The 27,952-nt window shown below is 39.9% G+C and overlaps 1 protein-coding gene across 1 annotated transcript; it reads right to left on the bottom strand.

Annotated features, from left to right (window-relative positions):
* LOC132289909 (prefoldin subunit 3-like) lies at positions 1-27,952 on the bottom strand. The gene is made up of 6 exons (XM_059790033.1): positions 27,747-27,952; positions 22,495-22,552; positions 21,182-21,253; positions 839-958; positions 650-751; positions 1-373 (listed from the first exon to the last, which is right to left on the bottom strand). Exons 1-6 carry the CDS (start codon positions 27,887-27,889, stop codon positions 296-298), a joined length of 573 nt encoding a protein of 190 aa, XP_059646016.1. The 5' UTR covers positions 27,890-27,952; the 3' UTR covers positions 1-295.

The following is a 27,952-nucleotide window of genomic DNA, read 5'->3' on the forward strand; positions in this document are numbered from 1 at the left end:
TGAAGCACATCATAAATCTAAACTGTATTAAATTTTGACAATCATATTGTTACAGCTCAAGCTCAAGCCCAGTCAGTCTCATCATTGCAGCAAAGCTATTGAGATGAATATGACATATTTATCATACAACAGATCTATTTCAGTGTATCAAAATTTCGACTAAAAGCTCTAGTAAGGTAAGAAACCAAGGAAAGACAATCTCATCACCTGAAGGAATAAATAAGAGAGATCCAAACCATATTCTTGGGTAGAAAAGCAGGTACTGCCACACTGTTTGGGAGTAGCCGGATTTCTCTCACGAGTCTTCGGAAGCAGCAGCTTGTCGGATTTTGCGTTGATGCACATCCCAATTGTAGACACGAGCAACTGTGACCTGACCAATAACACACATACAGTAAAATTATCACCATCAACTAATCTAATCAGATGGGCTTATATTTTATATATATATATATATCATATATGCATATAAGGTGAAAAGGCTTGCTACATGTGAAAATATATTGCCTCTAAGTCTTACGCTCCATCGAAATGAATTGAGACATTAAAATTGCTTTCAATGAATTGACAAGACCAAAGCACACTTGGTGGTTTGAGAGCAAACTTGAACCTTTATAATCTCCAAAAGAGAGTAAAATACTAACTGTACCTGCGTAATCGTCACTTGATCCCTTAGGAATTGTAGATCAGCAACAAGAACTTCTAAGCTGGCTTTAGCATTTTCCAAATTCTTTTGTAGAAGAGCAGTGGCCTGCATTTTGAAGTTGCAAAGAACTTAAAACTTCCATGTTCATTCATAAAAAGCTATCATAAACACATCTAGATCACAAGTGGGTACCTCTTCACATGAATACTCCAACATGACATTTGCTCCCAGCCATAAACATACCGAATTGCTATCCTCGATGTGCGCCCGTGAATAGATGCCTTCTGATACTTCAAAATCAGCAATAAGCTCCTGCAACCAAAATAGTAACCACAAAAAAAGTAGTATTAAGTGATATGACAGGGAAAAAAAGAAAGAAAAGAAAGGTCCTTAATTAATACCAGAAACTTTTTTTTGATAAGTAATAATAACATAAAAAAAGACGTTCAAAAGGAGAATACGTTCCTTATACATAAATGGAATGGGGACTAAGATCCCAAAGAATCCAAAAAAAATAATAAAATCTTTAGAAGAAGAACAAGAGCTCCTCTTCACATAATTGAAAAGAAAACGAAGAATGTGAAATTTCACCATTGCCGTAGATGACTCTTTCTCTTCGAACATTCTACTATTTCTCTCCTTCTAGATGCACCACCATACACGATGTGGGACAATTCTCCAGAAATCGCGTACATCCCTTCTCACACGACATCCTCTCCATTCATGAATCAATTCCTTAGTAGATCGTGGCATTACCCAAAAGGGAAACCAGACGAAAGTGCACATCCCACATAATCCCACTGCTATCAAGACGATAACAGTCAGCTACGTAGGCGTGTTTATCAACTGCAATACTGAATAATCTAGGAAATGTACGAAATAGTGGTTGATCACCACACCAAAGATCTTCCCAAAACCGAACGCGACGTCCATCACGAACTTTGAATCTGATATGAGCAGAAAAGGCATCCCAACCCTTCCAATTAGACTTCCACATCCCTACTCCTCCCACAAGGGTAACCGGACATGTAGACCAGCCTCCATCCTCTTCCCCAAACTGACAAGAGACTAACCTGCGCTAAGGATGGTGTCTTTCCCTCCCATATCTCCATAACCATTTACCCAGGAGAGCTTGATTGAAAGGAACTAATCGTTTTATGCCAAGTTCACCCAGTTTCACAGACTTGCAAACTTGCTCTCATCTGACAAGGTGATACTTGAGCTCATCGCCCCTTCCTCCCTATAGGAAATCCCTTTGAATTTTTTCAATCCTATGCGCAACGGAACAAGGGATTTGGAACATAGAAATAAAATAAGTGGGAAGGCTTGATAATGTACTCTTAATAAGAGTAACTTTACCCCCTTTGGATAAGTATTGTTTTTTCCATCATGCCAATCTCTTCGCATACCTATCAATCACTGAATCCTAACTCCCCACTAACCGTAAACAGACCCCTAGGGGCAATCCCAAATAAGGAATAGGGAAAGAACTCACCTTGCATCCAAAAATTGTAGTTAAAGAAGAGATATCCTGAACATTCCCTACTGAGACAAGCACACTCTTAGCCACATTGACCTTTAGCACGAAAACCGCCTGAAAACAAGTCAGGATACACCTCAAAAATCAAAGTTGAGACACATCAGCATCACAGAAAACCAAGGTATCGTTTGCGAAAAGTAAATAAGAAATCTCTATCTGATGGACTAAATCTCTACCCACTCTGAATCCCTCAATAAAACCAAGGTCCTCTGTCTTACGCATAAGTCTGCTTAAACCCTCCATAACAACAAGAAAAAGGAAAGATAACAAAGGATCACCTTGTCTTATACCCCGGGTGCAACCAAAGAAACCAGCGAGAGAACCATTGACAAGAATTGAAAACTTGACAGACGAAAGACAAGTTTCAATCCACTTCCTCCATTTACTTCCAAACCCCATTCTTTGTAACAAATAAAGTAAGAAATTCCAGTTCAAATGATCGTATGCTTTCTCAATATCAAGTTTGCATAAAACTCCAGGAACACCACTTCGCAATCTAGAATCCACATTCGCCAGCAATAAGAACTGAATCAAGAATTTGTCGTCCTCCAACGAAGGCGTTCTTGGAGTCCGAAGTAATCCCATCCATTACTTCCCTCATCCTTAGAGCAAGCACCTTAGCAATAAGTTTGTAAATACAGCCCACCAAACTAATTGGACGGAAATTTTTTATGTCAGAAGTGCCTCCTTTCTTAGGGATAAGGGCAATAAATGAAGCATTAAGCGACTTCTCAAAGACGCCAGAAGAATGAAACTCCTGAAAAGTACCCATTACCACATTTCTTACTATCGCCCAACTTTCCATCAAAAAACGCATGGTAAAACCATTAGGCCCCGGAGCTGTCTCCATTACAACTTGATAAAGCCTTTAGAACTTCTTCTTCAGTAAAAGGAATCTCAATCATATCTCTATCCAGCTTAGAAATAGCATCAAAATGGAGACCGTCAAGTTTGGGTCTCAAAACTAATGGCTCGGTATAAAGCTTCTGATAAAAAGAAGCTATCCCGTTACGCACCTCTTCCTCTCTCCACAGCTTCACACCTTCCACCCGAATTCTTCCGATATGATTACTCCTCCTATGAGCGTTAGCTAATCTGTGGAAGAATTTTGTGTTCCGATCTCCTCCTTTTAGCCAAAGAGCCCGAGATTTTTGTCGCCACGAGATCTCCTCCATACTAGCAATCTTAGCAAAAACCGCCTGACAGGAGACTCTCCTAGAACATAGAGACTCCACATCCCCTCCCGTCTCCTCAAGACGATCAATCTCGGAAAAATCAGCAAGGACTCTGTTCTTCCTCCATTCCAGATTCCCAAAAACATCCTTGTTCCACTGCTAAGAGCAAATTTGAGAGCTCTTAACTTCTTTGTTATTGTGAAACTGGACGAACCTGAAACAATGACTCCCTCCCACCAAGATCTGACTTGCCCTTGGAAATCCTCCGCTCGCAACCACATATTCTCAAATCTAAACGGGGTTCTTCGAGAACACAAACTCCCTACAATCCAAGACCAAAGAAACATGATCAGAGGTGACCCTTGCTAACACCGCCTGAATGACATCTGGGAATTTCTTTTCCCACTCCCCAGAGATTAAGAATTTATCCAGTCTTGAAAGAGTGATTGGATCCCTACCATTTGACCAAGTATAGGCTGCACCTTCCATTGGTAAGTCAACTAGAAGATACTCATCAATAAAATCAGAAAATTGATCCATTTCCAAGAACCTTCTTCCCCCTATAGACCTCTCTGACAGGGACCTAACAGAGTTGAAATCCCCTCCCAAACACCAGGGGAGAGACCACAATCCTTGGATATGGTTAAGCTCCTCCTAGAAGATAAGTCTCTCATCATCAACAACTGGTCCATAGACTCTAGTAAAAACCCATCTGAAATTGTCCTCTTCTATCTTAAACATACAAAACACAGAAAATCTCCCCATCCACATGTCCGTTCGAGATATCCATCTGCTATCCTACATGACTAAAGTCCCACCTAAAGTACCTATAGCATTCAAGGCCTCCCATTCCACAAAGCTTCCTCCCCACAAACTCCTAACCACCCCGTCAGAAATGGATGCCAGCTTGGTTTCTTATAAACAAACAACCTAGGAACACCACATCCTTAAAGCTACCTTCACCACCCTTCTCTAGTTCTGATAATTGAGACCATGAACATTCCATGTTATGATTTGTAGCTTCATTAAAGCCAGATAAAATTATCTCCCCTCCACCCTTCCTAAGACTTCTACTCCTAGTCCTTCCCCTTTCCTTCACCACTCCTCTTTTCCCTTTGTAGTTGACTTCAGAAATAAGATTCTTTATCTCCTGTGCCCCTTTCCAAAACGATAAAGGCCTCGTGTTCATAACTTCATTTGTCGCTGCAACCTCTCTCCCTTTCACAATTGCTTAAAGGATAGATAATGTCCAATCGTCATTATCTTCTGAAGAGAATCCCAACAGCTCACTAGTGACTCCAATATTGTCAAACTACCCAATCTTTCCCCATGTCAGCAACCTCTTCATCAGGTCGCACCATAGCCAATGACAAATTAGAGTACATTATTCAAGTTTCTTACTCCAAGCACTATAAATTGAGATAATAAGATGATAAATAAATACAAAATTTGCCATTATCAAATGTTAGTCAAGCCTATGTGGGATGCTAAAAGGGAAAAGTTGGAGAAAGACCAAAAGACTTGTACTCCATGCACCATAAATTGAGATATAAAAAGAATGTCATTATCAAATGTTGGTCAACCCCATGTTGGATGCTGGAAGGGAAAAGTTGGAGACAGACCAAACTTTTATCATTATATTTGCACATAGAGGTTGCCCTTACACCGTCTTTAAGCTTGTCAATTGTCATTTAAGCTATGTTACATGTACTCTGGCACACGCACTAGATGCAGATGTGTGTCTAGTCTTGGACCTTCCGGGTTTTCAAATCTTAGGATACGGCAAAATGTGACCAAAAATTGGATGTGTATGTAGACACATTATATTCATTTAGACACATGTAATGTGTCCTAATGTATGATGCAATTGTTCTTTAAGTTATTCTCAATTAGAATTTATATTAAACGGGAAACTCTTCTCTGCTATCAAAATTAAGCTCTTTTCTACTTCTTTTATCGTAACATTTTGGAGAATCGGATGGTGTGACTTGGGAACGCGTATGGGACATATCCCATGCCCATACCCATATTTGTGTCATGTCGACATGGGTACATGAAAAGAAATACAAGAGTTCATGTAACATAGAACTCAAGTTTTTATTGCAACTTTGACAGCTATGTCAAAACAATACCAAAGTAACAGGGCATGAAAACACTAGAAAAAAAATATGATGGCTTAGAACCTTGTTATTGGAGACCACCTATCTTTGGTTGGCTATCAACTACCAGAATACTCTCCCTCGCAACACAATCATGGGAGGCTAGACAAGTACGAGGACAGAACAGTACCTGATCTCAACATTACAGGAGCTTGAGATGGAGCTCCACTAAGGGAGGGTGAGAAAGCCATATCTAACAAGCTTAGATGATATTAAGCTACAAATATAAATATAACATTTTATTTTTGACAATAGTGGAGCAGTGGCGGAACATAGAAGGCGCTAGGGGGGCGCAAAACTTTACGAAAAAGTATATGTATACAGACCATATATATATATATATATATATATATCTTTGTAAGTATTAAGCACTTCTTGAAAATTTAATATTGGCCTCCTCAAAAATAACAAGTTATTATAGTCAATCATCCACAAAGTCACTATACAACTGATGGTATCGGAGCAAACACATGTATCCACTTCTTAGTCACTAAACCAAAACAACCAAAACTCTCACCCAACAACAAATAAATCCCATCAACAGTTTCCATGATCCAAACACTGCTTGTGCACAGCCAAATAGACCCTACTATTCAATAACGTTCCAGCCAGAAACCATCGATCAAAGCCTCCACCGTCTGCCACCAAACAAGCCCTAAACATCTTCTTGTTCGTCATTGTTGAAAGAGAGAGAGAGAGAAAGAGAGTATATGAAAACGTATATGGTATTGAGTAAGTAATACAATAATACAATGGTGTTTATATAGGAGAAGCTACCAGAGTAGGTGAGTGGAGAACAAGAAAACCCTATACATGGTAATTATATATATATATGGTAATGAGGGGTAGGTGACAACTCATACAATACTAATTGTACACATGTGACAACTCATACAACTGTACAACACTCCCCCTCAACCTGGAGAGTAAATGTCAATAACTCCCAGTTTGCTACATATGGAATCAATAGAGTTCTTGGGAAGCGCCTTAGTGAAGATGTCTGCCAGCTGTCTACCAGAAAGAACAAAAGGTGTAACAATCTCATTCAAGTCAACTTTAGATCGAATGAAATGGCAATCTACTTAAATGTGTTTAGTCCTCTCATGGTAGACTGGATTGCTAGCAATATGAATAGCTGTCTGATTGTCACAATGGAGAGGAATTAGGTACTGGACTGAAATTCCAAGTTCAAGTAAAAGAGTTTTCAACCAAGTAAGTTCATAGGCAGTGTGTGCCATGGCACGATATTCTGCTTCAGCACTGGAACGAGCCACAACTGATTGTTTCTTACTCCTCCAAGTTATTAGATATCCTCCTATGAAGGTTTAGTAACCCGCGGTGAACCGTCGATCAGAAAGAGAACCGGCCCAATCTGCATCTGTATATACCTCAATCCGAAGATGTCCAAAAGATCGATAAAGCAGACCATGTCCCAGAGCACCCTAAAGATACTTCAAGATGCGCACAATTGCCTCCATGTGAGGTACCCGAGGACTGGTCATGAACTGGCTCACAACACTGACTGCATAAGAGATGTCTGGACGAGTAATTATGAGGTAAATAAGTTTACCTACAAGTCTCCGATACATCTCTGAATCATCGAGTGGGTCACCATCATCCACCTTAAGTTTTACGTTAGTCTCCATGGGTGTAACTACAGGTTTCGAACCAAGATATCCAATATCCAATATCCTATAAGAGATTAAGAGTATACTTCCGCGGAGAAAGACTAATGCCTTGCTTCAACCGAGCCACCTCAATTCCTAGAAAATACCGAAGTTTGCCCAAATCCTTAGTAAGGAAGCTAGAACTTAAGTGATGGATTAGAACTTGTATCCCATCTTTGTCACTACCGATGATAACAATATCATCTACACACACCACAAGAATCACAATACCATGTTTCGTTTTCTTAAAAAAGAGAGTGATCAACTTGGCTTCTGGTCATACCATGAGCTACCACTGCTTTACTGAACTTATCAAATCATGCACGAGGGGACTGTTTGAGGCCATAGATAGACTTCTTAAGATGACACACACTCCCCCTTATACTCAAACCCAAGCGGTTAAGTCATATAGACTGTCTCATTAAGGACGCAGAAAGGCATTTTTAACATCAAGTTGATGAAGTGGCCAGTCTAAATTAGTTACAAAAGAGATTATCACACGAACAGAATTCAGTTTGGCCACAGGAGAGAACGTCTTGGTATAATCAAGGCCATCAGTTTGAGTGTAGCCTTTAGCAAAAAGTTGAGCTTTGAAACAGTCAACAATACCATCAGGCTTCTGTTTAACAGTAAAAACCCAACGACAACCAACAACCTGAGTATCAGCAGGCTTAGGAACAAGGTCCCAAGTATGATTCAATTTTAAAGCATTTATTTCTTCTTCCATAGCTTTCCTCCACCCTGTATGAGAAAGTGCCTCCCTGTAGGACTTAGGAAGAGTAATAAAGGATAATGACAAAGAAAAAACTTGAAAGGAGGACAATTTATTATACGATACAAAATTAGAGATAGGGTGATTGGTACAAGATCATTTACCTTTCCGAACAGCAATAGATTGATCAAGATCAGAGTCCGAAGAGATAGAAGAATCTCTAGGCGTTGAAGCGACTGGTGGAAGGGGCAAAGCTGGGTTTACTACTTCAGTCGTTGGGACATGATTAACTACTCTTTTCCGGCGACGACCATAGACACGAAGAGCTGGTGGGATGTCAGAATCAAAACTGGAGTTGGAAGAACAGACTCTTGAAGAACAGACTCTTGAAGAACAGAGTCCTCTAAACGACTGCCTTCCGGAGAATAATAACGAATATCCTCAAAGAAAGTTACATCTGCACACACAAATTGTTTACGAAAAGTTGGACTATAACATTTATATCCCTTTTGAGTGAGAGAATAACCTTAGAAAATACATTTGTGAGCACGAGGATCAAGTTTGTCTCGTCCCGTGCTTAGATTATGAACAAAACAGACACACGCAAACACCTTTGGAGGAATGGAAAAAGGTTTTTTGTCAGAAAACATCATTTGGAATGGTGATTTTCCTTGAAGGACCCTAAAAGGCATACGGTTTAAAAGAAAAGCAACAACTAGAACTGCATCTGCCCAAAAATGTTTTGGAACATGCATTTGAATTATTAAGGCACGAGCGATGGCTAGGAGTGGATCATTCTTCTGTTCAGCAACTCCATTTTGTTGAGGGGTATTAACAGAAGATGTTTGATGGATAATGCCCCTCTACTCAAGGAACTTTTGTAAAACATTAAGTTTATATTCAAGGGCATTGTCAGTTCTAAGAACAAGTAATTTTGCATCAAACTGATTTTGAATTTCAGCATAAAAGGATTGAAAAACAGAGAATACTTAAGATCTTTCTTTAAGAATATAAACCCAAGTTAAACGTAAATAATAATTAATAAATGACACAAAATAACGAGCACCAAATAAACCAGTACGAGCTGGTTCCCAAACATCCGAATGTACACTCAAAAGGTTTTAAACTTTTATCAAAATGAGACTTAAAAGTAGCCCGACGATGTTTACTAAGTTCGCAAGTAGTACAATTAAACTTAGAAAAATCAACTAAAGAAGGGACCAAGGCTCGAAGACTATTTAAAGAGCGATGTTCGAGGCGGCAATGCCATTGGTAAGTTGAAGAGGAGGTGGCATGTAGAGCTGTCAAAGCAGTAGTTGGCTGGAAGTAGTAAAGACCATCCTTCTCAAACCCCCCACCAATCGTCTTCTTCGTCTTGAGATCCTGAAAGACACAACGGGAAGGAGAAAAAGTAATTGAGCAATGTAAATCTGATATGATTTTGTGAACTGACAATAAATTGAATGAAAATTGAGGGATATATAAATCTGATGAAAAAGTGAGACCCGAAGTGCGGAAGGTACCAATTCTATGAACAGGTGATTTGGCACCATTCGCTATAGTAACAACCGATGATGAGAAAACATGAGAAATATCAAAAAGAAGAAATGGGTTACCTGTCATGTAATCGAATGCCCCTAAATCAATGATCCAAGGTGTAGAAGATGAAGCATGGAGACACGTATTACCTGAAGTAACGATAGTAGCGATGGAGGAGGGCAGATTTGCACGCTCATGCTTCACCAATTTGGTGCTGGTGATTGACCAAAGAAGATGGGATTCCTTAGTATCCATCACAAGAGCTGCCGAACAAATGAGATATAGTAGCGAGAGGGAGCCGAGATAAGAGAACCAAGTTCTAGCCGAGATGAATCCGAGAGAAATTATCGAGGAGAGAGCATAGGAAGGATCTGAGAGAGATTGCTGAGACTAGAACTGAGATCACCGAGGAGAGATCGTCGAGAAAAGATTAATGCTACGTTTGGTATGCACGAATGAAATGGAATGCAAGTGGGAATAATGAAATGAGAATGGGAATGGAATGGCCATTCTCATTCTATTGTGTGGCTGTAAATATAAAATGTGTAGGAATAAAATGATAATAACCATTTTAGTGTTTGGTTAAACCAATTTAAAATTTAGAATGGAATAAATTTCTAATTGAATTCTCCAAAATATCCCTCATACTAACAAATAAATTAAATTAAGAAAATGACATTATCTAATAATTTTTTTAAAATAAATGATGGCAGTGGCGGTGGTGGATGGTGGAAAGCGATAGTGGTGTAGGTGGTGGTATTGGAAGACGGTGGTGATGGCAATGGTGGAAAGTGGCGACAGCGGTGGTGTTGGTAGAAGGCGGTGGTAGTAGTGTGGTGGTTGTGGTGGAAGGAGATAGTGGTGTGATTGTGGTGGTGGTGGTGGTGGTGGTGGAAAGCGGTGGCAGCGGCGGCGATGGCGGTGGCGGTGGAGGTGGCGATTGTGGTGATGGGAGGTGGTGGAAGGCGATGACGGTAGTGAAAGGCGGTGGCGGTGGTGAAAGGCGGTGGCGGTGGTGGTTGTGGAAGGTGGTGGCAGTGGTGATAGATGATGGCGCCGATGGTGGTGGAAGGTGGTGAAAGGCAATGGCAGTGGTGGTGGTGGAAGGTGATGGCGGAAGGTGGTGGCGATAGCAATGGTGTAAGGCGGCGGCGGCGGTGGTTACGGCAAACGGTGGCGATAGCGGTGGTGAAAAGCGGTGGCAGCGGTGGTAGTGGTGGAAAGTGGTGGGCAATGGTAAAAGTCGGTGGCGGTGGTAGTGGTGGAAGACAGTGGTAGTGGTGCTGGTGGTGAAAGGCATAGGTGGTTATGGTGGGAGGTAATGGTGGTTTTTTGGAAAGTTGATTCTTTTAAAAAAATTACTTGGAAATGGAATGGCCATTCTATAAAGTTACTTGTGGAATGAATTTTCATTCTCAGGAATGGATTTTCATTCCAATGAAATGACCATTCCCACTTTAAATTCCATACTAAACAAAGGAATGGTTGGAATGGGCATTCCATTCCATTCCTGCACACCAAACGTAGCATAAGAGAAAGCCGAGATGGAATCAAGATCGGAATCTGAATAAGACTAAAAAAAAAATTAAAGAGGGATCGATTTCCACTCTGATACCATGTTGAAAGAGAGAGAAAAAGAATATATGAAAACATATATGTTATTAAGTAATACAATAATACAATGGTGTTTATATAGGAGAAGCTATGGGAGTAGGTGAGTGGAGAACAAGAAAACCCTATGCATGGTAATTCTATATATATGGTAATCAGGGGTAGGTGACAACTCATACAATACTAACTGTAAACGTGTGACAACTCATACAATACTAACTGTAAACGTGTGATAACTCATACAAATATGGTACAACAGTCATCATCACTGGAATCAAGTCACTACCACAAAGCCATCGTGTCACCGATCAGCTATCATCGTAGGACAGCCTCATTTCTTCGCCAAAGCTTGCCATCGTTCATCACTTCATCGTTGCTGAAAATTTCTGATCCTCGTTGTCATCATCGCGACTTGCATCGATGTGGTGATCTCACCCTCTGCGTCATCCAAGTCCTTGCCATCAGTACTTCAGCCAAGATTTTTGCACGGACTTCGTGCTCGATATTTGGAAAGGTCAGATTTGGTTTATCTTATAACAAGATCCAACCCGACTCTTATTGAGATACACAACTTATATTGAAGATCAGGTTTGACCCAGTTTAAGGAGTATCAACTTGATCCAGCAGGCCCAAATTTAGCGCAGTTCAGACAAGCCAGTCGGTTTAGTCCAGAGCATAGTGAAGAAAAAAACAGAAAGAAGGAATATTGGACTCAGAAGGGTACGTTACTCCTTTGAAATATTGTGATTAATCTCTTTATCTGTTGGTGAGTTCATAAACTTGAAAGAGACCACAACTGAAACTTTTTGTGCCTGTCCAAAAAAAAAAAAAAAAAAAAAACTTGTATTTCTTTTTTAATCCACGAGTTTCTCATTTTTACATTACCATTTCAGCACCACTTTTTTTATGTCAACCATTAACATTCAAAATTTGGTGCATGAACTTCACATAATTTATTTTGTTTGCACTTTGGTTTCTTATGTGAGTATTGCAAAAGTATATAATCTGATTACCATTCGATTTGAATCACATATATCTGCAAAACATCTTGTAACCAATGCATGCTCCTACCATTCACATTGAAACCATTATTATGACAATCCAAGATTTGTCTGAGGCCCAAACCGCAATGTAACAAGAGTTCAAACCATGGAACGTGACTGGCGTTTTTCCAAATTTTGCATGTGGTCATAGTGATAGTTAACAACAGTTTCCTGAAACCCAACATGGTTTACTTACCACTCTTGGAGTCCCTCAAAATCATCAGGGTCAAAACCTCACTTTTAGAGAGAGTAGAGTCCAAAACGATAATTAGGGATCTCTAGTTGTTCACTCACATCGGGTAACAGATCGTAGACATTTGTCAGTGAGTCTAGAGGATAGGTTGAGTCCTCTCCAGGAAATGATCTGAATGATTACCAAAGACCACCTAATCTAGAAGATAGGTATCAGAATATGGGTAATCGGCACCATCAAGACCCTCATAGAAATTGTCCTAGTGATTTTGGAGATATAACAAAAAGAGTCAAAGTTGATGCCCCTAGTTATGATGAAAAGATTAGACCCCAATGCATTCTTGGACTGGCTAGCTGACATGGATGCCTATTTTGATTGGTATGACCTCGGAAAACCAACGTGTCCGCTTTGCCCAAATGAAGTTAGTTAGTTCTGCAAAGCATTATTGGCAAGGAGTTACGAGAAACCTTATTGGTCTAGGAGAACCGCATATTACTTTTTGGGCAGGGATGAAGCAAAAGTTAAAAAGAAAATATCTTTCAACTACAAGACAATTGTTTGATCAATAGATGAATTTGCGAGAAATGTCTTCTAGTGTCTCTAATTACCTAGCTCAATTTGAAGAGCTTTCCATACCTCTCGAAGTAGCAACAATCCAAGTCCACGAGTTAGCACTTCCAAGGGTACGGAAGTTGCAGCCTCGAGCTTCCGTCATAGTGGTTCAGCCATTGAGTGTTTTAATTGCCATGGTAGGGTCATATTTCTTCTCATTGTCCATATCGTACATTGACCTAAGGCAATGAGACAGAGGAACCTACCATCGAGGGGGATGTTGACCAGGTAGTTGACCCCAGGTTCTGAAGAGGAAGATGAGGAGGACTGGCAAAATGACTACTCCCGCATCAATGTCATGAGGTGCATCTTACTTATCAAAAAAAAAAAAATGTCATGAGGTGCATCTTATCGACCCCCTAGCGAGGAATTGAGGTGTTAATTGCCTGTATACTTTTATCTTTGTTTGAGTGTCGCTAGGAGTTTAGCTGCTATTTTTCATATGTTTTTTCATCTAGTCTGAGTACTGGAAATGGTCGTTCTCAATTGTATTATGAGGGTATGCCTTCTTCAATAGCCGTGCATTTTGTTTTGGGAATTGGGGCTGGCTTCTCCTCCGTTCAATTGACCAAGGGTACAGGCCTACAACAGAACACATTGCTATAGATAGAGATGAATTGAACGGAGGAGAAGTCAGCCCCAATTCCCAAATACACATTCTAAAGTCTGAGTTAATTGTAGGTTCCATGTTGAACATAATATTTAAGGCTTCATTTTAGTGACGTGATGACGGGAAACTGTCTCCAAAGGTAAAACTTTATATACTTATATAAATAGGGTTCGTCCAATCTTAGTTCTTGTGTCAGACAAATATCTTATAACCGTAGTGATATTATGTCATGTCGACAAGGATAGGTGAAGGGAAACAGTAGAGTCTGAGACATATAGATGGGGACTGGTCCTCCATCCTTCATCCACACAACCACCAATCCCATCTCAAGCATGACTTGAATCATGTACCTTTCCCTAATAGAGGATTGGGATATACAACTTGAGCTTGCAAGCTAACAGTCAATGCATCAACACTTGACATCATAAGATTTCTTTTCCAACATGACAATCTACCCCCTTTTCTGGCCTAATAATGCCCTCACATGTTACACATTAGTCTATTTTATAATAAAGGGTATTTTGTAAGGTGAGAACAAATAATGTATTATCCATTGCACATATGGTATATGAACACTTCAGAAAGTCGTGAAGCGCCCATGTTGGACAGACAATAATCATGTGTGCAGGATATGTGTCCGACATGTCTGAGTGCACATACCTATCAAACTTTTTTTTGATAAATAAGCAATTCATTAAAAGCATTCAAAAGGGGAACACGTCCCTACAAGACCACAAAAACCTGGGTACCCTTAGGCCCCAGGGAAGCCAAAAACTCAACAGTCTCCTCAGCAGAGAACAAAGTCTACCCGAACCCCAAAAAAGGAGAGAGCTAATAACAGAAGATTTCAAAACAATGACCGAAGATTCTTCTCTTTCAAAGGATCTTTTATTCCGCTCCCTCCACAGACACCATCAAAGACACTGTGGCGCCATCCTCCAAAACTCTCAAGCCTGTGCTCCCACCCAACCCCCTCTCTAGGTGTCCATCAGACCTCTCGTAGATCTAGGCATGACCCAGTAAACTCCAAATAGACCTAACAAAAGATTCCAACATTCAACCGCCACTGGACAATGCAAAAGAAGATGGTCAACCGACTCGCCATTATACTTACACATGCAACACCAATTCACCGTGATATGCCTCTCCTTCTCAAATTATCCAACGTCAATATTTTACCCCACACGACCGTCCAAGCAAAGAAAGCCACTTTCAATGGCGCCTTAGTTCGCCACACTGTCTTCCAAGGGAATACCACCCTAGCTGAGTCCAAAAGGCATCCGAAAAAAGATCTCACGCTAAACATTCCCCTAGAAGAAAGAATCCAAACAAGAGAATCCCTACCTCCTCCACGGATCACCTGGCTATACAATAACTCTAAAAAACCAAAAACATCATCCATCTCCCAATCCTGAAAAGATCGCTAAAAGAGCACGTCCCAAACCGGTCTCCCGCTATCCAGGCGATAGTAGTCAGCCACCGAGGCATGCCTATTAGCCGCAATCCTAAAAAGTCTAGGGAAAGAACATGCTAAAGTGCAATCTCCACACCACACTTCGTCCCAAAACCAAATCTCCATACCATCATGAACTCTGAATCTGATCCCTCTTCAACAATCTATCCCGCTCAATACCAAACCTCCACAGCCACTTACCTAACAGGGCCCTGTTAAAAGGCAGCAGTTGCCTAATCCCATTCCTCCGAACTTAACAGGCTTACACACCTGCTCCCAACAAACCAGATGATACTTAAACTCATCCCCAAAACCTCCCCATAAGAAGTTCCTCTGAAGTCTTTCAATACAAGCAGCAATCGAGGACGGAATCTGGAAAAGGGATAAAAAAAATGTAGGAATGCTCGACAAAGTGCTTTTCAACAAGGTAACCCTCCCACCTTTTGATAAATATTGCTTCTTCCACCCCGCAAGCCTCCTCTCCACCCTCTCTGCCACCAGATCCCAAACATCTACACAACCAAGAACAGAAGCTAATTTCTAAATCTCCAGAACCTCTCCCACTGGAATTAAAGCGCTCTTCCCAACATTCACTTTCAAACCCGAGATTGCCTGAAAATAGATCGAAACCGACCTCAAATATCTCATCTGAGACACCTCAGCCTCGTAAAAAACAAGAGTATCATCCGCAAATAAAAGGTGGGAAATCTCCAACTAATGCATATCATCTCTTCCCACTCTAAAACCCCTGATGAAGCGCCTCAGAACAAGCATCATGGATGGGGTTGGTTAAAAGAAAGGCCTTCGAAGCGATCCTAGCGTGCCAGCGAAGACAGAGGATGGCCAGGCCCACCTCCACAGCCCATCAATCTACTAAGCCCCTCCATCACAATGATGAGCAAAAGTGGGGACAATGGATCTCCCTGATGCAAACCTTGTGAGCTACCAAAGAAACCAATCGAAACCCCATTCACCAACACCGAGAATCTCGATGAAGAAATGCATAACTCAATCCATTTCCTCCATTTATCCCCAAAACCCATCCTTGCCATCAGATATAGCAAAAAAACTCCGACTAACATGATCATAAGCTTTCTCCACAAAACCCCTGGAACCCCACTCCTTAATCTATCATCCACACACAAGCAATAAGGGCATAATCCAAAATTTGACGCCCTCCTATGACAGCATTCTGAGATTCGGAAATAACCTCATCCAAGGCCACCCTCAATCTTAAAGAAAGAACTTTGGCTATTAGTTTATAAATGCATCCCAACAAACTAATAGGTCTAAAGTCCTTCACATCTATAGGTCCACCCTTCTTCAGAATGAGGGCTATAAACGATGCATTCAGCGATTGCCCCTAAGTATGAAAAGCATGAAAAGTATCCATCACCTCGCCCCTGACCACGGCCCAACTCTCCAAAAGAAACCTCATGGTGAAACCATCCAGACCTAGAGCTTTATCCCCATTACAATTTCTCAGTGCCTTCAGCACTTCCTCCTCAGAAAACGGAATCTCCAGACCCTCCCTGTTTGCCTCAGAGATCCTATTAAAATTAAGTCCATCCAGCCAGGGTCTCATAGAAATAGGCTCCGTAAACAGTTTCTGATAGAATAAGGCAATCCCCCTACAAACATCGTCCTCCCTACTTAAGACCACCCCATCCACAGTAAGTCTCCCTATGTGATTGCCCAACCTATGAGCATTAGCCAACCTATGGAAGAACTTAGTGTTCCTGTCCCCCTCTTTAAGCCATAATGCTCTGGATTTCTGTCTCCAAGAAATCTCCTCCGACACAGTAATCTCAGCCTGGCATGCCACTCTCTTACTTCTCTGCTCATCATCAATGCCACCCATGCCTTCCCGGCGATCAATCTCTACAATCTCCGCCAATGCCCTACTCTTCCTCCACTTGAGAGTCCCAAAAATCTCCTTATTCCACCTTTTCATCTCCTTCTTCAACACCCCAAGCTTTCTAGCAAGAATAAAGCTCGGATTCCCAGACACCATACTACCTTCCCACCAAGACCTCACACACCCTTGGAAATTCTCCGCCCTAAGCCACATGTTTTCGAAACGAAAAGGAGTGATTCTAGACCTTAACCCACCACAATCCAACACCAAGGGAATATGATCCGATGTCGGTCTAGCCAAGGCTGCTTGAGTTGCATCCGAAAACTTCTCCTCCCAATCTCCTAAAATGAGAAATCTATCCAGACATGAAAGGGTAGGAGACTCTTTGCCATTAACCCATGTAAAAGAAGCACCCTCCAAAGGCAAATCGTAAAGATGATGACCACCAATGAATTCTGAAAACTATACCATAGCCTGAGTCCATCTCCCTCCTGTCGATCTCTCCAAAGGGGATCTAACCACATTAAAATACTCCCACCCCCCCCCCCCCCCCCCCCCCCCCCCCCCACCCACAACCCCAAAACACCATAGAAGACACCACTGTGCCTTAAGAGATCCCAACACCTCCCAGAGAAGACCTAATGGAACCCATCCTCTTCCATAGTAAAACTGCATGAAATGGAGAATCTCCCTCGCCACACATCCGCTTTTGACACCCATCTTTTATCCCACATCACCAAAATACCCCCAGATGTCCCAACAACATCCAACGCCTCCCATTCATTAAACCTCCCACCCCACAAACTCCTAACCACCCTATCCAAAATGGACGCCATCTTCATCTCCTGTAAACATACCACATGAACACCCCACTTCCTTAATGCCAATCTGACCACCTTTCTTTTGTCTGAATCATTAAGCCCTCATACATTCCACAACATAATGCGGCACTTCATTAAAAACCAATAAATGACCCCTCCCCTCTCCTTCTCCCTCTTCCCCTCTCACTGCTCCTCTCCCAACCTGTCCCATTCTTCCCCTCATAATTAATATCATAAATCAAGCCTCGGATCTCCCTTCCCCCTCTCCACGGGGATAACCTCATCTTCTTTTTAACTGTTCTGTTCAAACTTCAAACATCCTCCACACTCTTTCCCTCCATAATTGAATGCATCACCAAACAAGCCTACTCCTCATCTGGCTAAAAAGAAAGTCCCAACATACCACTCACAGAATCAATGTTATCCTTCACCCACTCCACCCCTTTGTCATCACAACCTAATGCAGAGAAATCCCTCCCCCCGTCCGGCCGTAATAGACATGATGGTTGCATCTCCAGACTAGTAGAATCCTCCCATGGAACCATCTCCATAGCATTCCTATTATTGTCCCCTCCCCCCCAATCTGTCACGACCTTCATCAGCCGAAACCTCAATCCCGTTGAAAGCCGAAGGTGAACCAAAATCCCCTTTAAAGTCATCCCCTTTTGAGCCAAAATCTTTCAAACGGTTCAATCCCTTCAACCCTTTATATATCCTCAATTCCTTCACCAGTGCTGACGTAGCCTCCTGACTTAACTGATACTTTGAGTCTCATCCCACACAAACCGTAACTCCATCCACACCAACCGACGCTGCCATCACTGATGCATTCTCCCTTAACATCTTGGAAGAAGAACTTATTAGAATATCAAGTGTGTGACTACTCAAGTGTCCCACCTCATCCTCTGTCTTTGCATCCAACCCAATCCCCTCTAAATCCACTTCCACCACAGGCGACAACACCCCAGTTCTCTCCGACTTTCGGTCAACCTCCTCCCCCATTTCCCTCCTCAACACCCTACAAAGAGGAGTAGAAGAAGAAGGAGCAAAAAGAAGGCTTCGAGAGTTAGGGAAAAAAGACATACCAGGTTGGCTTTCCTTTGGGCAAACCCATTTCTGTTTCTCCTTTCGTGACCAACGCCTACCATCTCTGGCTGTGAGGTCAGCATCATCAGAAGAAGTGGATTGCAAAGACCGAAATCGATTGTCCGACACCATCTGCACACAGCAACTCCCATGCCGAAACCTTTTCCTCTTGCGACGGCTATAAGAACTGGCTCTAACCCAATTCTCTTTCTCCAATCGTAACCAATGTTTATTATCTTCACCAAGGGCCGATGCAAAATTCCACACCTGGGCTTGCCCCAACCCATTCACTCTGGATCTCATCTCCTTTTCCTTCGAACACAAGCCCAAGACTCTAATGCATAGGCTCTTATTAGGGCCAAATACATAACCCTATCTCTCTTCTGCTGGACCAAGTTATTAGGCCCATACCCATCATTGGACTTGCGCCTAGTCTGCACATTCTGAGCATAAGAACCAACTTACCTATTACGCAGCCCATTAAGCGGCCCAGGTTCCACCGGCCCAACCCCATCCAAAACCTCATCCGTAATCTTCGAAACCCTATCCCCTTCACGTGGGCGCCTCCATTCCACCACTTCCCCACTCGCCTTCCGCACGTATAGGTCACCTCGTCCCTGACCTTGCTGCCATCCATCTTTCTCCAACCTAACTAAACTCGCCGAACAGACTGAACCAGCCTCGGAACTGCGAGACACACGTCCTTTCTTCTCAAAATTCAAGGATACCATGGGTCTTGCCACCACAGAAGGAGCGATCTCCTCCATCACTGAGATCTTGAAAGCCCAAGCCTTGTCTTCAACGATCACGAACTCCAGGATGACCCCGTCGTCGTCCACCGTGATGACTATCCTTTCTGTCTCGCTCTCAGAGACCTCGACCTCCCTAAATCCACCACATAAATCCCCTATAGATTCAAAAAGCTTTTAGCACCAAAGATGGAGCGGAAGGCCAAACAGCGCTATCCTTCTTTGCCTCATCATTTTCCTCATCCCCAAACACCCAACTCTGTAACACCACAAATCAATTAAGAGATGTGCATCACCCCAAGATTTTTTCCCCCATCTTAGCACCCTCTGAGCTTCCTTCTCCGATGGAAATCGAAACAGCAATAACCCATCTGGTAGATTAAAAACCCTAACCCCACACGAAATTTGCCAAATCTTTGAAGCCCATTCCTCAATTCCTTCCAAACTGCGCACATCTCTATCTAATCTCCCAACAAGGCAAGATTGAAGGGTCGTTTCACGGAGGATCGTGCTCTGCTCATCCACCCAAAGAAAAAACCCTTTGTCGTGGACGTTCGCACCACATCTCCCTTCAACTCCAATATTGGCAGGCTCCCTACATCCAAAAACGTCTTCTTCATGACATAATATATGTATATATAAATATATCCTCGATAAGTGTGTCCTAAATCAAAATCGCCTAAAATTACCATTTACAGGAAGCCATTAATTGACACTGGATAAATTTTAAGTATATGCATTGCTTGCCCAAATTCTCAAAAGGCCATCCTACTCACCTCACTATTATCCCACATTGCTTATAGGATAAACCCAAAAAAGGAACTAGGAACTATTTGAACTTAAGGTTATCCCACATTGCTCAAGATTATTATGTAATTGTATATAGATTCTTCTATTTTGTTCCTTTTATTATATTAATTACTTCTAAACGAGTTATGTACCTATGTTGAATACAATTTACATATAAATAAAAAAATTATGTTACCCATGTCCTTAGCTCTGTTATATGGACTCTTCAAAAGTAGTGAAGTAGCCGTGTCGGACACATATCTCTCGAACATGGGTATGGGATATGTGTCCGACACTTTTGGTTGGACATGTACTTAAAAAGCATATTCAATCATTCAATTACATTATATTATTACTTTAAAATGAGTTAAATACCTATATTGAACATTATATTAGATAAAAACATTACTTTACTCTAAAAAATAAAATAAAATAATAAATAAAATGAATATTTAGCCGTGTCCGTGTGTACTTCTATTTGGAAATTTGACACGTCCGACACATGGATACATACCCGTGTCCAACATCCGTACCTGAGTCCATGTAACATAGGTCCTTAGACTTGGGGATTTGATGAACTCAATTCCCAGACATTTACCCATACCCAACATAAGTACCCAAATCTATGTAACATAGTATTACACAAGCATTAAGTGGCATAAATTATTCTTTGTGAGATACATGAGTACAAGGTTTTGACCTAGTAGATGTGAGCAAGAGGCTAGTCTCTAAACCAAATTATATGCATCCAAAGCAAAAAGATTTAAACAAAATTTGATGAGCTTTGCCCCCCACCCCCAAAAAGAATAAGTGAACTGCCATTTAAATTTCAAGTATTAGTTGATAGTTCAGTTACGCACTAGTTTACTCAAACTACAAGATATATTCACAAGAATTCATAAAGTTACAACAACGAACCTCACCAGTAACCTTCTTAGCTTGCAAAGTCGCAACTACATCTAAGCACTTCTCAATGTCGGGGATCTTTGCCTGTCAAACCACAAGAAACAAGAACCGAGAGTCACAATTCTAACAAATGTGAACAAACAGTATAAATTAAAATAAAAATTGTTTTGATAAGTTTGGATTGTATGTCAACAAAGGTATTGCCAGTTGCAGGGTCATAATAGTTCCCACTTACATTATAATGTTTGTCACTAAGAGTATACCATATTTATATACAAACTTGGTTAAGGGTCAATTAATTCAACTGCCTAAATATAATAGTTTCAAAGGCATATAATGTAACATATGAGTAGTTGTTATAGAGTGGGAAATCAGAGTTAAGATTGAAACAAAACTAGACACACATTTTAGGGCACAACTTTATAATAGGATTATCACACTTAAAGTTCCCTAACATTTTGCTGGAGCCCTGACACGTCAGATGTAGAGGTTCTAACAAGGTCATAATTTGAAAGAACCAATTCAAGTCAATTTTTTCTGCAACTTGAACTAAATAGACAAAAAGAAAAGATGTATTTCACAAATTGCAACTAAAGGACATAAAATAGGCTCAAGCCTGTCGCTAAAATTCAAACATGTTTCCATGCAACCCAGCACTCATGTGATTGGCCTATCAATTTGTTCAACACAAGCATTTCTCCTCCAGAGAGAGAGAGATAGAGAGAGAGAAAAAATATCCAAAAACCCTTCTACACTTGTATACTGAAGCACTTTGTTGGACAACTGTTGAAGTGACGCACGAACCCACAGTCCAACACCAGTTGTGTGTTGGCCCATTTTGATTCTCAGATGTGCTAAAAGAACTGCATGTAGTGCATTTTTATCAAGGGGACTTGGTACAAAGTAACGTAATATCGTATACTTTTCTGTTGGCAGATAATTTATGATGATAAGATTCCAGAACACAAGTGTTGTATTGCTCATATTTGGGCAATACTACATGCATCACCATGACCGAGAGTCAAAATTCCAAAGAGTTGGGGCTGACATCCTTTATCCTCTCTAGGTGCAAGATCAGCATTTACATCCACAGATAAACAAGACAGAAGAACAAGCTAATCTATTGTACTTTTGGTTTTTATGTTGCATGGACTCCATTCATCTTCGGCCCCAAATCAAGACCCAGTTTCTTAGGAGTTCAAAAAATGGATTTAGTTAAATCTTAGTTTCTTGCCAAGGTAATAATAATTAGCAAAACTAAACTTAAAAGCAACGCTATGTACACTGTATTGGGTACAGAGAAGGGATGTAATTAAGAAAAACACCTGAAGATCCCTCTGCTGCGCCAGAAGTTTCATCTCAACCAACCTGTATTGTTGAATTCTGCAGAAGAGCAGAGGAACAAGTATATCATAAAACTAGCAGAAAGATAAAATCAACAAACTCTGGGAAAAATCCTTCGGATGCACCAAACAAAATACATCTGTGCATGATGTGTTCACATAAAGCCTTCATGTTAATGCTCTTCTTTTAGTCAAGCTATTTGGGGTTGCCTAAGCAAATTCTGCTTAAGGTGTACAGCCTTATTTAGGGCCATACTTCCTTGTTGTAATAACGGCATAAGAAAACACATGTTTTGTCTTTTCCATCAAAAGATTCCATCACACTATTACGTTAAAATGTTCAAAGAGTCGGTCATATTATTTCAAAGAGAGAGCAAGTATAATAAAACCTAGAATCAATATTATTGTGATGTAGTATAGATGAATTTAGCTAGTGGGTATCGAAGGCAATGCAAAAAAGACATGCGACCACATAAAGGTGCCTGCCTCGAGTACTAGGTGGATAATAAAACAACTTATCCAAAAAAAAAAGCTGCACGATTAAACATGGTTAGAAAATACTCTTATTCTAGTGACATTATCACATCCATAAAAAATTACACAACATTAAAACATTAACCAGAATGAACGAATCCATGCTTATCAATAACCAAACTTGCTTCCAAAAAAAGGATGTGGACACAATATTAGTGTTAGCCGAGATACGATAGGCTAGAATCATGGATGTAAGTTACAATATTAGCCGAGATATGATAGGCTAGAATCATGGGATTTGACTTTATTTACGCATACGTCTAGGCATAGAATATGCAATGATTTTATTCAGTTTTTTTTTTCTTGTAATATTAACATGCGCTCTTTTTACTATATAAATACTAGAGTTGTGAATGAGTTGTTTAAGCCTCATTCAAGCCTTTACATTTTTTTCTTATATTCCTTCCATCTTGTATTTCTTCTTGGTATCAGAGTCAGGGTGGTCTGACAGCAACGAGGGCATTGCAAGTTCGGCACCATCCATTCAGGAATAGTTTGAGAAGATATAGTTGATGGCTTGTGTTCTGAGGAGATAGTAGTGATTCTTCCATCTACATATTTTAAACACGTGTACGAAGAGGAAGGATCTGAGGAGACATTGTTGATTCTTTCATTTATATATTTTAAACATGTGTATGAAGGGGAATGGTCTGAGGAGACATTGTTGATTCTTCCATCTACATATTTCAAACATATGTATGAAGGGAAATGGTCCGGGGAGAGGGTAAGTAATGGTTGTTTATAGTCTGAGGAGACATGGTTGGTTGCTTATGATCTGAGGAGACTACTATTAATGATTTATGGTCTGAGGAGAGACCAACTGAATCAGATAAGACAAATTCACGGTGGTTTGGAGAAAACGCCATGGATATGTCTTGGCTAGTCAATTTAATGCAACCAAACTAGTTGTTGGCTATATAATTATAAAGACCGTGTTTGAGGACGCATTGTCTATGCTGGGCATCCTAAATATCCACGCACCAACTTGAGGGGGAGTGTTAGTTGAGATATGATAGGCTAGAGTCATGGATGCAACTTACCAAGATAGGATAGAATCGTGGGATTTTACTTTATTTACACATATGTCTAGGCATAGAATATGCAATGATTTTATTCAGTTTCCTTTCTTGTAATATTAACATATGCTCTTTTTAGTATATATATACTAGAGTTGTGAACGAATGTTTAAGCCCCATTCAAGCCTTTACATATTTTTCTTATATTCCTTCTATCTTGTATTTCTTATATTAGCATAACCAGTACAAGGATCCAAATGCATGTTTTTTGGGGTTGGGGTTGGGGTTGGGGTTGGGGTGGGGGTGGGGGAGGGTAAGTTAGGAGTCAAACTGAGTTGATTGATACAAGATATCAAAGGAGCATTCTTGAAATTAAAGGAATCTACAGTGTAATACTAGATTTTTAATGTATAGATTTTTATATACAAGCATACAGGAGATCAAAGATGGTGCTGTTAAAGTGGGAAAGATTGACAATACATTATTCAATTGTTATTTCATGATAAATTATGGTCTGACACTGAAAGCTGGTAATAGTATAAAAGTAAGATAATGAATCTAATTAAGAAGAAATTTTGTTAAAACAATGTAGAATTTTGACAAGACTAATGTCAAATATTGACAAGTAAGGTATATTAAAGTTAATAAGTTGTGATATAGCAATTAGGAAATGAAAGAACAATAAACAACAAGGTAAAGCTAAGTCATTAGCGTCAACCACCAAATAGCAGGATGTACTGATGCATGCCACTGAAGTGAAGGTGTGACCTCATCACCTCTAATAGTAAGTTAGTAATGATAGCATATAATATCACTAAGAATTTTTTGTTATGTAATTCAACTCAACAAAGCCATGTCATAAATGACCGGAGTTAGCTCATGATTCCTATTTGTATTGTGCTTTAAGATGTAAAGGGCTTCTGAAAGATCCCAGTCAATGGTCATATTGATTAATGTGTGACTACCTAATGTTGTACTGAATTTTCATATTAGCAAACAATCATAACCACCACATTCTCAAAGTCACAGCAAAGGATGCATGCTATATTTTTGTGAGTTGTGCCGTGTGGAAGGGAGGGATAGGTTAATTTAGTGTAACTGTAACCAGAAGTTCCTAAAGACCTAGTGGGGAATGAATAGGACTTCTTGCTTAATTTAGTGTAATCTGATACCAATTGCGAGTTGCATCCTGCAGAAGTGGTTAGTTGATTTAGTGCATTATGACGTTCCCAAAGACCTAAAGGGAGTGAATAAGTCTTCTTGCTTAATTTTTCTGATTGATTAAATTAGCAAGCTAATTAATAATTAGATCCACACCAATCACAAAACCACAATATCATAGTTCAGAGTAAAGCAATCCACTGTATCGAAGCAAAATTGCACCACTTTGCCAAGACCTAAATGCTAACCATTTCAGGCTTTTAATCCTGGTAACCAACTTGGACATCGAGTCTAGTTGCTGCAGACTTCAGACTCACTCCTACGATCTCGCAAACGGGCTTCTGATGTAGAACATGATTGCTCTGCAAACAATCTGCTCCCTTCATAATGATCATTTATATTAGTGATCAATATCATATAAATGTAGATCAATATTAGTGAAGCTCTGTGCTCTCAACACAATCACAGTATTCATAGGTATCTATTTCAAATTCCTACTGGCGAAAGAAGAAAGCTAACAAATAAAAGCTAGGATTTTAATCTCTAGGTTTTTCCAACAGGATTCCTGCAATTATCTCTATCAAATATCCTAGAAGACATTTATTTATAGGCCAAAAGTGTAATATCATTTAAAGTTCCAAAAGGAATTGAAATCCTTATCAAAATCGACTTTCAGCGAAGCATAGAACCTGTTTTTAAAATTCCCCCAACTGCTTCAATGGTATTTTGGACTGATAACCACTTACTCCAAAAAGCCATTCAAACAGTTCCAGTTTTGGCATAACCAATTCTAGATCAGTCTGCCAAAATGATTTTTCAAATAGAATCATGCCCAATTGGTTCTACAAATAGACCAACCAATCCTACAAAAAGGCCATCTGGTTCTAATTGATTCGGGACAACAATTTCCAAAATCCAAGGTGCTCTTCCAACTGATTCGGGGAAAGTTCTAACTAGTTCTAGAGTGCAAGGTTTTTCAATTTCCATCTTAAAACCTTGATTAATATTCAAATAAGTGAAATTCTAAGGTCTCTAAGGTCCTTCTTGACTTTGCCTATAGTGATTGAATGTCATGGAACATTCTGGTATGGATATTCTGAAGTAGCTTCCTCTCCATATATCAGCTTTAACAACCAACTTTGACAAAGTGTCCGGCATATCCAACACAACATTTTGTTCACACCCTAGAACTCAAAGCATAACTTCAGAGCGGAATTTTCCAACAATAAAAATATTATTCTAACAAATAGTTAAAAAAAAAAAAAAATAGTTCAAGTGCTATATCATAAACATCTTATATACTACTCTTAGTCACACAAAACATATTAATTTAAAGACCCAGTTAAGTTGTATTAGATGGGATGAAAGACGAATATTCAAAAGGTAGACTGTTTAATTTTGGATTTAAAGATATGGATTTAACCCAAATAATTTTATATATTCAGAATGACAACTCCAAGTCTCCAATCATACGGAGATTTAAGATCTGGAACACTTCAATATGATATCATCCTTTACGCATTCATAAAATGCCACAAATAAAATCAATAATAAAATATAATCTAGAGATCTGTTTGGTTCTCAAAAACAATGAGAAACGAAAAGGAAAGGGGAAGAGAAATGGAATGGAATAGGAAAAGAACAGCAAGGAATTCATTTATGAAATTCTTTTACAACCTTTTCCCATAAGTTTAAATTGTCTCTATACAGGGTGCCATCAAAGTTATTAAAAAGAAAAAGAAAAAAAAGAACTCTCTTTTTCTCCTCACTGTTTTTTATTCCTGGATAAAGTGGAAAATTTTATAAATATAAACAAAGTGTACAAGAAACACATCAAGGGAAAACCATTGAAAAAGAAAAACAACATGAAACAAGATCACCTGATCGAACTAGACAAGCAACTGGTTTTCCACATTTCGTTTCTAGTTCCCCAATTCCAAATGAAGCCTAAGTTCAACCCAAAGTCAAAGATCATCGACAAACTTCTTGTTGGCTTACCACACACCGAAGATTAGCATTGAGACAATTACAGCATCAAATTAAGAGTGGAAGTAATATATATAAAGAGCACAAGTACATATAATTTGGTGATTGAATAATTTGTTGATTGAATGAGTGCCACTAAGAGCAAGTCATTGTTTATTTGTTTTGCAAACAAGAGCAGCAAACATAAGAATGTATTGAACTATCCAAGACAGTAAGTATGATCGTGTAATGAATTAACATGAACAATTCTGATGTAACAATGCACCCAAAAGTTGTGATTACATAAATATAAAGCAACAATCACTCCACAAAATTATGAAAGAATAGGAAAAATATATCAGGCATCTTCTAGTAAATCAGAGCAAATTTCAACAGTAAAACCTCTCACAAATCCCACATATATTTTGATCTGGGTTTTTCAAAGGATAATATCTATTGAACCCATCTCTCATATGTATGTTAATATAGATACATATATATATATATATATATATATACATACAGAGAGAGAGAGAGAGAGAGAGAGAAAGGGCAGACCTTTCTTGGAGGAAAGCGAGGGAAGAATTGACATCGAGACCTGATTGAGTGAGATAAGTCTGGACATCTTCCACAAAAGCGGCCGCCGGAATACCCCTTCTCTCTGTAACTCCAGATGAAGAAGCAGACGATGAAGATGCCATTTTTTTTTCCCCCTAGAGAGTGTGATTGTAGTTGTAGAGGAAAGGCGAAGGCGTAGAAATTAG

This window comes from Cornus florida, unplaced genomic scaffold (genome assembly GCF_030987335.1).
Source record: "Cornus florida cultivar Cherokee Brave unplaced genomic scaffold, ASM3098733v1 CherokeeBrave_3.0.0_Hap2_Chr01, whole genome shotgun sequence".
NCBI classification, from domain to species: Eukaryota; Viridiplantae; Streptophyta; class Magnoliopsida; order Cornales; family Cornaceae; genus Cornus; species Cornus florida.